Raw genomic sequence first — 12,539 nt, 5'->3', positions numbered from 1 at the left:
CAGGTGTGTGCCTTTCCAAATCATGTCCACTCAATTTAATTTACAGTGAAATGCTTACCTACAGGCCCTTAACCAACAATGCAGTTAAGAAAAAGTGTTAAGTAAAAAATAGTCAATGTGCGGGGGCACAGGTTAGTCGAGGTAATTGAGGTAATACGTACACTACCGTTCAAAAGTTTGGGGTCACTTTGAAATGTCCTTGTTTTTGAAAGATATTTTTTTTCTTCCATTAAAATAACATCAAATTTATCAGAAATACAGTGCAGACATTGTTAATGTTGTAAATGACTATTGTAGCTGGAAACGGCTGATTTAATGGAATATCTACATAGGCGTACAGAGGCCCATTATCAGCAACCATCACTCCTGTGTCCCAATGGCACGTTGTGTTAGCTAATCCAAGTTTATCATTTTAAAAGGCTAACTGATCATTAGAAAACCCTTTTGCAAGTATGTTAGCACAGATGAAAACTGTTGTCCTGATTAAAGAAGCAATAAAACTGGCCTTCTTTAGACTAGTTGAGTATCTGGAGCATCAGCATTTGTGAGTTCGATTACAGGCTCAAAATAACCAGAAACAACAACCTTTCTTCTGAAATGCAGTCTATTCTTGTTCTGAGAAATGAAGGCGAGAAATGCGAGAAATTGCCAAGAAACTGAAGATCTCGTACAACGCTGTGTACTACTCCCTTCACAGAACAGCACAAACTGGCTCTAACCAGAATAGAAAGAGCGGGAGGCCTCGGTGGACAACTGTGCAAGAGGACAAGTACATTAGAGTGTCTAGTTTGAGAAACAGACGCCTCGAAAGTCCTCAACTGGCAGCTTCATTAAATTGTACCCGCCATAACACCAGTCTCAACGTCAACAGTGAAGAGGCGACTCTGGGATGCTGGCTTTCTAGGCAGAGTTGCAAAGGAAAAGCCATTATCTCAGACTGGCCAATAAAAAGAAAAGATTAAGATGGGAAAAATAACACAAGACACTGGACAGAGGAACTCTGCAGGTTAAAATATCAAAACAAACTCTGAACCAATTATATTACATTTGGGGACAGGTCGAAAAGCATTAAACATTTATGGCAATTTAGCTTGCAAATTCGTCCTATTTAGCTAGCTTGCTGTTGTTAGCTAATTTGTCCTGGGATGTAAACGTTGAGTTGTTATTTTACCTGAAATGCACAAGGTCCTCTACTCCGACAATTAATCCACACATAAAACGGTCAACCGAATCGTTTCTAGTCATCTCTCTTCCTTCCAGGCTTTTTCTTCTTTGGACTTTATATGGCGATTGGCATCTCATAGTTACCACGACGACCGACCGAACTCAGCTCATCTTTCAATCACCCACGTGGGTATAACCAATGAGGAGATGGCACGTGGGTACCTGCTTCTATAAACCAATGAGGAGATGGGAGAGGCAGGACTTGCACTGCGATCGGTGTCACAAATAGAACTGACTACTATTTTATCCCTTGGCAATGCAGGCGTGCGTGAGCAGTGGGTGCAATAATTGAATAACGTATGTTGAAATTTATTTTGGAACGCTCGCACATGCGAGCGGTGGTCAGCATGTCAGACTTACATCAACAGAATATAAATCTACAACAAATCTAAATAGCTCTACACATTTCATAAAATAAATGTTGTATTAGGAATGATCATTAAAACCATTCAAATTGGCAAGTCACATGATTCTGAATACATAATCTGACTAAACAATGAAGCGACATGACCTCTAGGACTTCTAAATATGTAAGTAAAAACCAATATGAAGCACAAGGCATAGAGAAACTGCTCTGTTTAAGTTGTACAGTTGTGGTCTTTCAATACATTTCGGGGGCACTAATGAAACACACACGGTATCTATTCTGGTCAATCAATCGTCACATACTGTTTAACAGTCCCCCTTCATTGATAGAACTTCGGACTGCCAAGGGAGGGACTGCCAATTCTTGGACAAACCTGATAAAAGGAGTGGAACCAAACAAAGTCTCTGCTTTTCTACAGCCGAGTGAAATCCTGGCCTTTAATTGGCCCACCGCCTAACGAGATATCACCAATTAATATGACACAATGGAAAGAAAAACAAGACCCCTCCCCCCGCTTGTCATTGGAAGGGGAATAGAAGTGGCTTAGGACGGTCACATTTGCTTGGACCTTTCAACAGCGCATGGGCACCAAGGAGCTATGGCCCCAAGTCTCCCATTGAGACATGCCAATAGCCGAGGCTCAGTGTCACTAGAATGGGGGGGCCCAGCCAGCGGCCACACAAACAAACAAAAGCCCTGGTCAGTACATGAGATCTGATGCCCCAGTGTTGGCGTTCGACTCTTTGGCCTCCTGGAAGGGGAACTGGATCCCGGCCACACGGATCAGCAGGATGTTAAGACCATGGACGAGGAAGGTGAGGAAGATGAGCCAGAAGGAGTGGTCAAATTGCTCTGTGTGCGTCTTGTACATAAACGTGCCCTCGTTGAAGTTGGCGATGTGGTCGGACAGCCGGTGAAGTTTCACCTCGGAAGCAAACAGAACCATCACCAGGCAGCTGCAGAGGCCTGTTCAGAAGGTCAGACAGACAGACAGGCACACAATATTATACTATTACAGTTGACAACACTGGGAGTTAAAATAAGAAGTCAAAGGAATCCAAATGATCAGTTACTGTAAACACGTTCCTATAAGGCAGAATACCTTTTCCCTCCCTCACCACATTAAAAGGAAATATGTTAATGCTACAGTAGTTGCAATCACTAAAAGGTTACCAAAACAATTAAGCATAGGTCATTCACTGCAGCGAGAGATTTTAATTATCATGGTGACATGTTTCACATAATCGTAAAAATCGGTTCATTGATCAGATGAATCCAAACTTGCATTCTAGTGTAAACCTGGCAAGCAGTTTTGATTGAATAGGCCCCCTAAGGTAGGGCCTTGGTTCCAGATAACTGAAAAATATCTCCTTTAACTCTGGTGCTGTTTTTCTTCATTTGTGCCATTATTTGGATGGGAGGTCAAGTAGCCCACTGTCTCCTGATGAGATGGTAGGCTACTGGATACTGGTTTTAAAGCTGAAAAAGGCAATAGGGAAGTGGATCCTTTTCGCAATAACGTACAGCCGACCACTCATGGCTTGGCTGTTGTGTTTGAATGACTGATATGCACTTATAACTAATATTGAAGTCTTAAAGGAAACCTTTGTTGGACCCCAATCATGTTCTCTATAGCAGTGGTTCTCAACCTTTTTTGGTTACTGTACCAGCATGAGTCTTCTCAAGTACCCAGTGTATAGGCCAAGTACCCCTGGTTGAGAACCACTGCTCTATCGCCCCGTTTATACATGGAGCTAACATTTGTTCTGATCTTGTCCACATTTTGATTGGGCCCACATTTTCAGAATTATTGGTCCCTTGCTGTATGCAAATTATTTGAGATTTATTTTAAGACACAATGGTGCCACCTGTCAATGATTTTAGAGTGCGGGATAATGATCATTTAAATAGTTTCGCTAGGTCTACTATTGTAATATATCCAGACACAATGTGTGCCTGACTACCTTCAGAGGTGGTCAGGAAGAGCTGATACAATCAGATCACCAGGAGTCTTTTAATTGTGTATACATGTCTAAAAATGTGGAAAACATCACGAAAAATGACACGTTGAACGTGGCTCCTGTTTAGCCTACTGCGAGCTATTTATATCTGAAGATGGAATGCATGTGTGTAATAGAGCCGTTTACCTGTGATGTGAGCGGTGTGTTAGATTTTGTGTTTATGTTGCAGAGTATGGGGGGCTTGTGCTTAGCCAATGTTCATATGGTAGGCTGCTTGTTCACAACTTAGAAGGTGATTCGGCTACCATGTGAAGGATAGCACCCTAGAAAGAAAAAGGTTAAGATGTTATTTTTTTTGTGTGCTTACAGCAGACGAAGTTCCAGAGGTAGAGTCCCAGGGGTCCGTGCAGAGTCTCGTAGGGACTACCAAAGGCGTTGTACATAAAGAAGCCTGTGGCCACAGAGGAGAAGAGGATGAGCACTCCGCAGAAGAAGATCACAGTGACGTGAAGACTGGCTGGGATGACGTCCACCAAGTTCGGAAAAACTACAAGGAGAGGGACAATATGGAGAGGTGTGGGAATGTTCATGAACATATTCTACAATTATTAAACAGTAAATAGTATTTTTTCCCCCACAACTTTCACATGATGAAACACATGCATGAGTCTCTGTGTTCTACTTGTTTAATGTGCAAGGCAAATGGAGCAAACCATCAGAGAACAAATTGTTTTTTGTTCATCTAAAAAGTCATCATAATGGTTAGTAAGCCTGCCGGTCAAGCGAAAAGATAATGTGTGTGTGTGCCAAATCTCATTAGTGAACAGTTGCTGATGATGCATGTGTCACGGTCCAATAAAGATTCAGTCCATTGTGCTTGTGTAGGATTCTTGTTACTGCAACCTCAAAACATGTACTGCTGAGTTATAAGAGATGCCCTCTTATGAATGGCCAATTAACCTAGTTGAAGGCAGTTGGGTTTCCCCTGTAAGGCTAGCCTACATGATTTTGATAACGGGTTCTCTTTACTCCATTTACATTTCTCCTCTCGCTTTGTTTGATTTGAGTTTGTTGTTAGCACTAAATAATAATGTTCTGCTGACATTTCAAAACATGTCAACTTCAAATTAATCATCTCCAGCATGTGAAAACGGTGGATTTCTATGTTTTATAGTCAAAAAGATGAACACCAGATAAAAATAAAACATTCCTGATTTTAACCAACTATGAGTTGGCAAAGTAAAGTAATGTCAAATACATTTCCACTATCTTTTTAACTAAAAAACATAGAAATATGCAGTTTTCACATACATTAATGGTGGGGTAGTGCTGTAGATGATAAATATGAATTTTAAGGTATTTCTACCACTGAGGGTAGCCTATGTGCGCATTTACACGTGGTCATCAGGGCTCCATGACCCACATGTGTGTACAGGCTTACTGTATGTGTAGCCTAGTCTAGTCTCATTAGAGATGTGACTGTTCAATCAATTTTCCAATACCTTGAACAACAGAGGTCAATTTTACAGCAGCGTTATACTTCTCCGCAGCCTGTAAATCTATTATCATAAAACAGGTTGCTTGGATCTAGGATTCTGATTGGTTGATAGTAGTGAGTTATAGCACAACAATGCCACATCCTCCAGGTAATGCCTGTTAACAGTTCCATTAGATTATCCCACAGCCCAGCCAGTCAATGTATAAACGTAATCTCCCCTGGAAAAAAGTGTTTAGACAATATTTCCTCATGCCACTAGGCTAGCATTTGTGACCAGATTCAGGATAGTAGGCATTCGATGCCATTTCCTACACAGTAGGACCATTTGATTTTGTATTTATTGAATTTTTTCCAGAAATGCCTTCTTGAACATGTACATTTTCACATGCCTTAATTACAAACTTGTATGAGATCCGTAAATATGAATAAAACATTTAAATTACTAGCCTAGTTTAGCCAAGAAGAGAGCACTGAGCTTTTTAGAGAAAAAGAAAGGCAGGATCCATGATCGGCAGAGATAATGGAGGGGGATAATAGGGTTCCCACTAGACAGCACAGTGACAAAGTCAAAATTGTCTATAATCGTAAAAATGGGGAAAATAATTGCTTTTTGGTATTCATTTAAGTTTAGGCATAAGGTTAGCAGTGTGGTTAGGTTTAAAATCGTATTTAAAGAACATAAAACCATGCCTATTTCTACAATTTATGACTTAACTAGTGACAATCAGATAATAGAGAGACAACTTTCTGGAGGGCAATGCCATGCTGACTCATGCAATAACACGGGAATTCTTAAAGAGATAGGTGGGGCTAAGGCTTAAGCGGATGTGGACAATGCTGAACGGGCATAAACAAAGATGAGCTCTCCCGTGTGGAAATTATTGTAACGACCCGGTATTGTGTTCTGTGTTTGTGGGTGTGTTATGGTTCTCATGGCTACTAGCAGGGGTTAAATATGTCAGGACAGAGGGAAAGGCTGGGGGGGTATGATGGGTAATCCCGCGGGACTTGGAAATGATAAATAGGGATTACTGTCTCATCTTCTCTCTCTTTCTGTTCGGGGCCTTGATCTGTTCCTATGGGAGTAAACATTAATTAGACTTGGTATAGTTGTGTACATTCGGCATTTAGCGGCGTGGGCTGTGGCCTGAACAATAGCCCAGTTTAGGAATAAACCTGTGTTCTGACCTGCACACCTAGAGTCCGTCTCTTTTTCCTTTATGACCCGGCCGGGTCATTACATTGGCGTCAGAAGTGCTTTCGAACTACGGGACCAAGACTAGGCGAGTTAGCTGTTTAGTATAGGCTGGGTTAGCTTTAGCGTGACTCGCATCTACGGTCATGATGCTTGGGGCGAGGCGGAAAATTAAGGAAGAGTCGGACAATGTGTCCGTTGTGGGCTCGGGGGTACCCGGTCGGGAGGGTCGGGCGGCGACTGCCGTGGAAGAACTGGAGGGCCACATGGCGGGAGTTAAATTGTCAGTCAGCAAGATGGCAGAACTGGCGGGTTTTCCTTCACGCCGCTCGAGAGCAGACGTCACGGCGACGGGGATATCGACGTCACCAGGTGCGGAAATGGCGGGGCCTGCTTATGTAAACAGAGATGGCAGCGGCCTATTGCCATTAGCCACGGTAGCGGCTAAACTGCCAAAGTTCAATGGACAAGGTAAATGGGAAGTTTTTTTCACTCAATTCGAGTTGTTGGCTAGAGCCGGGAGGTGGTCTGACGAGACGAAAGCGTTACAGCTTGCCCTAAGCCTGACAGAGGAGGCGTCGGAATGCCTGTTAACGCTAGCCCCGGACGAGAGGGGCGACTACGGTGCGCTAGTGGAGGCATTGGGGGGTCGTTTCGGCAGCGACGCACAGCCCAACATGCTGCGGATTGAACTGAGTAACAAAAAGAGACTTCAGGGGGAATCATTAAAGGCGTTGGCAAGTGGTATTCTGAGCCTGACCAGGCGGGCTTATGCAACTATGCCGATTGGGGTGCAAGACGAGCTGGCACGGGACAGTTTTATTAGAGCGCTCTCTTCCACCGAACTGGGTAAGCATGTTCAGATGGCGGACCCACCATCTCTGCGGGCTGCAGTGGAGATAGCTAGGAAGAGGGAGCTGATCTGGGGTGAGGGAGTGGGAGTGGAAGTCGCCAGTCAACCAGAGGTGAGAGCAGTGGTGGCTGGGGTGCCAGGGGTCACGAAACCAGAGTGGGTCGACGAGTTGGGCGGGCTAGTCAAGACTGCTTCGCTTGTCATGGAGAGGGGCTCCAGGCAGCGTCGCAGTGTCAGCTCAACTCCTATTGTCTGCTGGGGTTGTGGCCAGCCTGGCCACATTCAGCGGGAGTGTGGCAGATTCCTCCGTCACCAGGGAAACGACGGCGGGTTCTCGCGCAGGGTGCAGCGCGGACCCACCCCCCCGCCCCCAAACCCACTGTAAGCAAAAGAGGTACCCAGCAGCGCAGACAAGAGGGTGGGGACCTGCTCCCCCAGGGTGTAGCTGCCGCCGTGTTTCCTAGTCCGGTAGTTGTGGTGGGACGTACCACCGTTGGGGACTTCTGCAATGTCATCGTCAAGGTAGAGGGGGTGGAATGTTTGGCCCTGGTCGACACGGGCTCTACAGTAACCCTGGTGAGACCAGACATACTACCTGTTGGGGTGCGGGTGGAGCCGACCCTTGTCCAGCTACGGACTGTCACGGGGGAGCTAGCCCCCATGTTAGGGAAGTGTCAGCTATCTGTGACTGTGGGGGGGAGAACTGTGGGGTGTCTGGCGTGGGTAGCAGCGGTGCAGGACCCCTGTATACTGGGAATGGACTTTTTGAAAAACTGTGGGGCTCAGTTGGACTTAGCGTCGGGCACTTTGAGGCTGTCGGGGGGGCCCACAGTGGGAATGTCGCCTTCGGGAGAGCCAGCTGGGGGCAGGGCTGTCCCTCCGTCTTCCTCCAAGCTTGCAGAAACTCCACCGGTCATCCCGGCTGCTCCCTTGGTCGTTGTGCCATTCCAGCAGCTGTCTCCGGCGGCGACGGCCTTCACTCCCCATCATGGTGCAAGCACAGGCAGCTCAGTAGCCCAAAACACACTGGCTCCTTCACCCCATCAGCCCGACGGGGGGAAGGAGGAAGCTATCGACGCCGTCGAGGCTGTGTGGCTGAAGAACTGTCAGGGTCTGGATGACAGACAACAGAGACAGTTAAAGCAGCTGCTGTTGGACTTTAAAGATAGCTTCGCTTGGGGGGAAGATGAGGTAGGACAAACGCACCTAGTTCAGCACGAAATAGACACTGGTGACGCCCGACCCATTAAAATTCGGCCCCGTCATATTCCCCTTGCCAGGAGGGAAGCAGCAGACACAGCTATTGTTGACATGTTGCGGGCTGATTTCATTGAGCCATCAGATAGCCCATGGTCCGCGCCGGTCGTCATGGTGCCTAAGAAAGGGGGTAAACTTAGGTTTTGTGTTGACTACAGGGGCCTAAATTCTGTCACCACTAAAGACTCTTATCCCCTACCGAGGATTGATGAGTCGCTAGAACACGTGAGAGGGTCCTCGTGGTTCTCCTCCCTTGATCTGCGCAGTGGCTACTGGCAGGTGCCCCTCTCGCCAGGGGCACGTGAAAAAACGGCCTTCTCCACAGATAGGGGCCATTGGCAGTTCAAGGTGCTGTGCTTCGGGCTCTGTAATGCTCCTGCCACCTTTGAGAGGCTCATGGACAGAGTGCTGGCGGGGGTTCCGAGAGACGAGTGTGTTGTGTACCTAGACGACATATTGGTGCACGGCACATCGTTTGAGGGGGCACTGGGGGCACTTAGGCGAGTGTTAGAGAGGATCTCGGGGGCGGGGCTAAAATTACATCCGGGAAAGTGCCATTTCATGCAAAGGGAGGTGGCGTTCCTGGGGCATCAGCTGGGTGGTGAGGGCATCAGCACGATGCCAGACAAAGTAGAGGCTGTGAGGGGGTGGCCAGTTCCAGGGGGAAAAAAAGAGGTTAAGAGCTTCCTGGGGCTGGCATCCTACTATCGTAGGTTTGTGAAGGGGTTTGCGGGGGTAGCGGCTCCGTTGAACCACCTTCTCAAGGAGGACACTGTTTTTCAGTGGACCGAAGAGCACCAGCGGGCGTTTGAGGCTCTCAAACGTGCCCTGATGGAGGCCCCTGTCCTGGCCTCACCAGACCCGAACCGTCCGTTCATCCTGGACACCGACGCAAGCAATGAGGGTTTGGGGGCTGTGCTGGCTCAGCGTGGTCCTGATGGGGAACACGTAGTAGCTTATTACAGCAGGACTTTTGATAAGGCTGAAAAACACTACTGCGTGACAAGGAGAGAGCTTTTGGCTGTCGTGGCAGCAGTACGCCATTTCAAGTACTACCTGGGGGGCCTGCCGTTTGTGGTCCGGACGGATCACTCCGCCCTGCAGTGGCTTCTCTCCTTCAAGGAGCCAGAGGGTCAGATTGCCCGCTGGCTGGAGGAGCTGCAACCCTACGACTTCCAGGTGGAGCACAGAGCCGGCCTTCGCCACAGCAATGCAGACGCCTTGTCCCGCCGCCCGTGTGCTGAGGATGGCTGTGGGTACTGCGCCAAACGGGTGGAGCGAGAGAGAGAACTGTGCAGGGAGGAGGGAGTCACCGCCACGGTGAGTCAGCTGAGTGTGACAGAGTGCCGGGAGCTTGAGGCTGTGGACGTTGGGGAGTGGAGGCGTCGCCAGGAGGAGGACGCAGAGCTGCGTCCTGTGCTGCGGTGGGTGGAAGAGAGAAGACGACCGCCGTGGGGGGAAGTAGCCCCTCTATCACCAGTCACCAAGGGACTGTGGGCTAAATTCACAGTCCTTAGAGTGGCTGAGGGAGTGCTCCAGAGGGGGTGGAAAAAGCCAGCGACTGGAGAAATTACGTGGCAGGTAGTGGTGCCCAAAAGGCTGCAGGGGAGCGTGTTACAGCAGCTTCATGGGGGAGTTGGCGCAGGGCATTTTGGGGTCTCCAAAACGTTAAAGCGCATGCGTAAAGGCTTCTATTGGGCCAGGCACAGGAGGGATGTTGAGGACTTTTGTAGGCAGTGCGACGAGTGTGCTGCTAAAAAAGGACCTCCAGGTCAGTCACACGCCCTCCTACAACAATTCCCAGTAGGGGAGCCCATGGAGAGACTGGGGGTAGACATAGTGGGGCCGTTTCCAACCACAGACAGAGGTAACAGGTGGATTCTAACCGCTATGGACTACTTCACCAAGTGGCCGGAGGCTTACGCTCTCCCAGACCAGGAGGCAGAGACAGTAGCTGATGCGTTGGTGGGGGGAATAATCAGTCGGTTTGGGGTGCCACAGTCTATTCACAGCGACCAGGGGAGAAACTTCGAGTCACGGGTGTTCTCAGAGTTGTGTAGACGGTTAGGCGCGGAGAAGACGCGCACTACTCCGCTTCACCCCCAGAGTGATGGGCTGGTGGAAAGATTTAACAGAACGTAAGCACAGCAGCTGGCCATCGTTACCTCAAAACACCAGAGAGATTGGGACACCCACTTACCGTTTATTCTTATGGCATGTAGGTCGGCTGTTCAAGAATCGACTGCGTGCTCCCCAGCGCTACTAATGTTAGGTCGTGAGTTGCGCACCCCAGCCGAACTGACGTTTGGCCACCCTCCTGATAATGACGACGGGGTTTTGCCTGGCCCGAACTATGTGTGTCGTCTGCAGAACCGGTTAGAAGCGGCTCACACCTTCGCAAGAGAGCAACTCGAGAACGCAGGGGTGCGCCAAAAGCGCCACTACGACTCGCGCGCTAGGGGGAGGCACTTTGGAGCGGGAGAATGTGTGTGGCTTCACAACCCCACGCGCAAGAAGGGGCGGTGCCCAAAGCTGGACAGTGCATGGGTGGGGCCGTGTCTGGTGATAGAGAGAGTGGGGGAGGTGACGTACCGGGTGGAGGTCCCCCCACGGAGCAGGAAGGTGGTGGTCCACCGGGACCGATTGGCACCCTACAGAGGGAGGAAAACGGTAGGAAATGGGAGTGAGGTCTCTGATGTGAGCCCACGGGAACAGTCTAACGAGGAGACTCTAGCGCAACCTGAGCCTGGGATGGGGGCTGCTTCTTCGGAGGGCGCTGGAAATGACATTGGGGCAGATGAGTGTTCTGGGGGTTCACTGGTGAGAGCCACGGGGAGGCCCAAGAGACTGATGCGACCTCCGGGTCGTTTTAAGGATTTTGTTGTGTAACCCTAGGGGCTAGGGTTTAGAAAGGGGGGGGGGCTATGTAACGACCCGGTATTGTGTTCTGTGTTTGTGGGTGTGTTATGGTTCTCATGGCTACTAGCAGGGGTTAAATATGTCAGGACAGAGGGAAAGGCTGGGGGGGTATGATGGGTAATCCCGCGGGACTTGGAAATGATAAATAGGGATTACTGTCTCATCTTCTCTCTCTTTCTGTTCGGGGCCTTGATCTGTTCCTATGGGAGTAAACATTAATTAGACTTGGTATAGTTGTGTACATTCGGCATTTAGCGGCGTGGGCTGTGGCCTGAACAATAGCCCAGTTTAGGAATAAACCTGTGTTCTGACCTGCACACCTAGAGTCCGTCTCTTTTTCCTTTATGACCCGGCCGGGTCATTACATTATTAAAGTGCATTTTCTCCTACATGTCTCTAAAGTGGGTTAACAAGTTGATCGCATTTCAAAGCAGCATATCTTTCCAATGTTTCCCCCAACTACCATTTTGAATTCTGTACTTTTATAAAATGTTTGGTTTGAGGGGGCCTCCCGAGAGGCACAGCAGTCTTAGGAATTGCATCGCAGTGCTAGAGGCATTACTACAGACCCGGGTTCATTCCCGGGCTATGCAACAACCGGCTGTGAAGGCACAGTTGGCCCAGCGTCGTCCGGGTTTGGCCGGAGGTGCTTTACTTGGCTCATCGCGCCCGAGTGACTTCTTGTGTTGAACAGTGTTTCCTTCGACACATTGGTGCTTCTGGGTTAAGCTGGAGGGTGTTAAGGAGCGCGGTTAGGTGGGTCATGTTTCGGAGGACGCATGACTCCACCTTCGCCCCTCGGGGAGTAAAAAAATAAATAAGTGTTTGGGTTTGTTTAAACTTTGCTGTCTGCATCTCCGACCTGTGGAGCAAAGTTTCTTTTGCGATTTCCACCGTGCCATGCATATAAAACGTGACGAGACGAACAGCTTCTCTGAGCCAGGTAAATTAATTTATCAGGATCATTATAATGGATATAGCCAAAGACACTATATATGCCAAAGACACTATATATACAAAAGTATGTGGACACCCCTTCAAATTAGTGGATTCGGCTATTTCCGCCTCACCCATTGCTGACAGGTGTATAAAGTCAAACATACAACCATGCAATCTCTATAGATAAACATTGGCAGTAGAATAGTCTTACTGAAGAGCCCTGTGACTTTCAACATGGCACCATCATCGGATGCCACCTTTCCAACACGTCAGTTCGTCTAGTCACCTTACCCCTAAACATATCTACCTCAATCGCACCAGTATCC

General features: G+C 48.4%; 1 protein-coding gene across 1 annotated transcript in view; it reads right to left on the bottom strand.

The window, feature by feature from the left end:
• Positions 1-1,512: 1,512 nt before the first annotated feature.
• The window catches only part of LOC106612412 (clarin-1), a 29,526-nt gene continuing 18,499 nt past the window's right edge, over positions 1,513-12,539 (bottom strand). The window contains exons 2-3 of the mRNA XM_045724313.1: positions 3,920-4,099; positions 1,513-2,557 (exon numbers count right to left, since the gene is read on the bottom strand). Coding sequence (XP_045580269.1) covers positions 2,292-2,557; positions 3,920-4,099 — 446 coding nt within the window. The 3' untranslated portion in view covers positions 1,513-2,291. The remainder of the gene's footprint in view (positions 2,558-3,919; positions 4,100-12,539) is intronic.

The sequence above is a fragment of the Salmo salar genome, chromosome 09, assembly GCF_965601325.2.
Source record: "Salmo salar chromosome 09, fSalSal1, whole genome shotgun sequence".
Classification (NCBI taxonomy): domain Eukaryota; kingdom Metazoa; phylum Chordata; class Actinopteri; order Salmoniformes; family Salmonidae; genus Salmo; species Salmo salar.
This window is presented reverse-complemented; position numbering and strand designations above follow the sequence as displayed.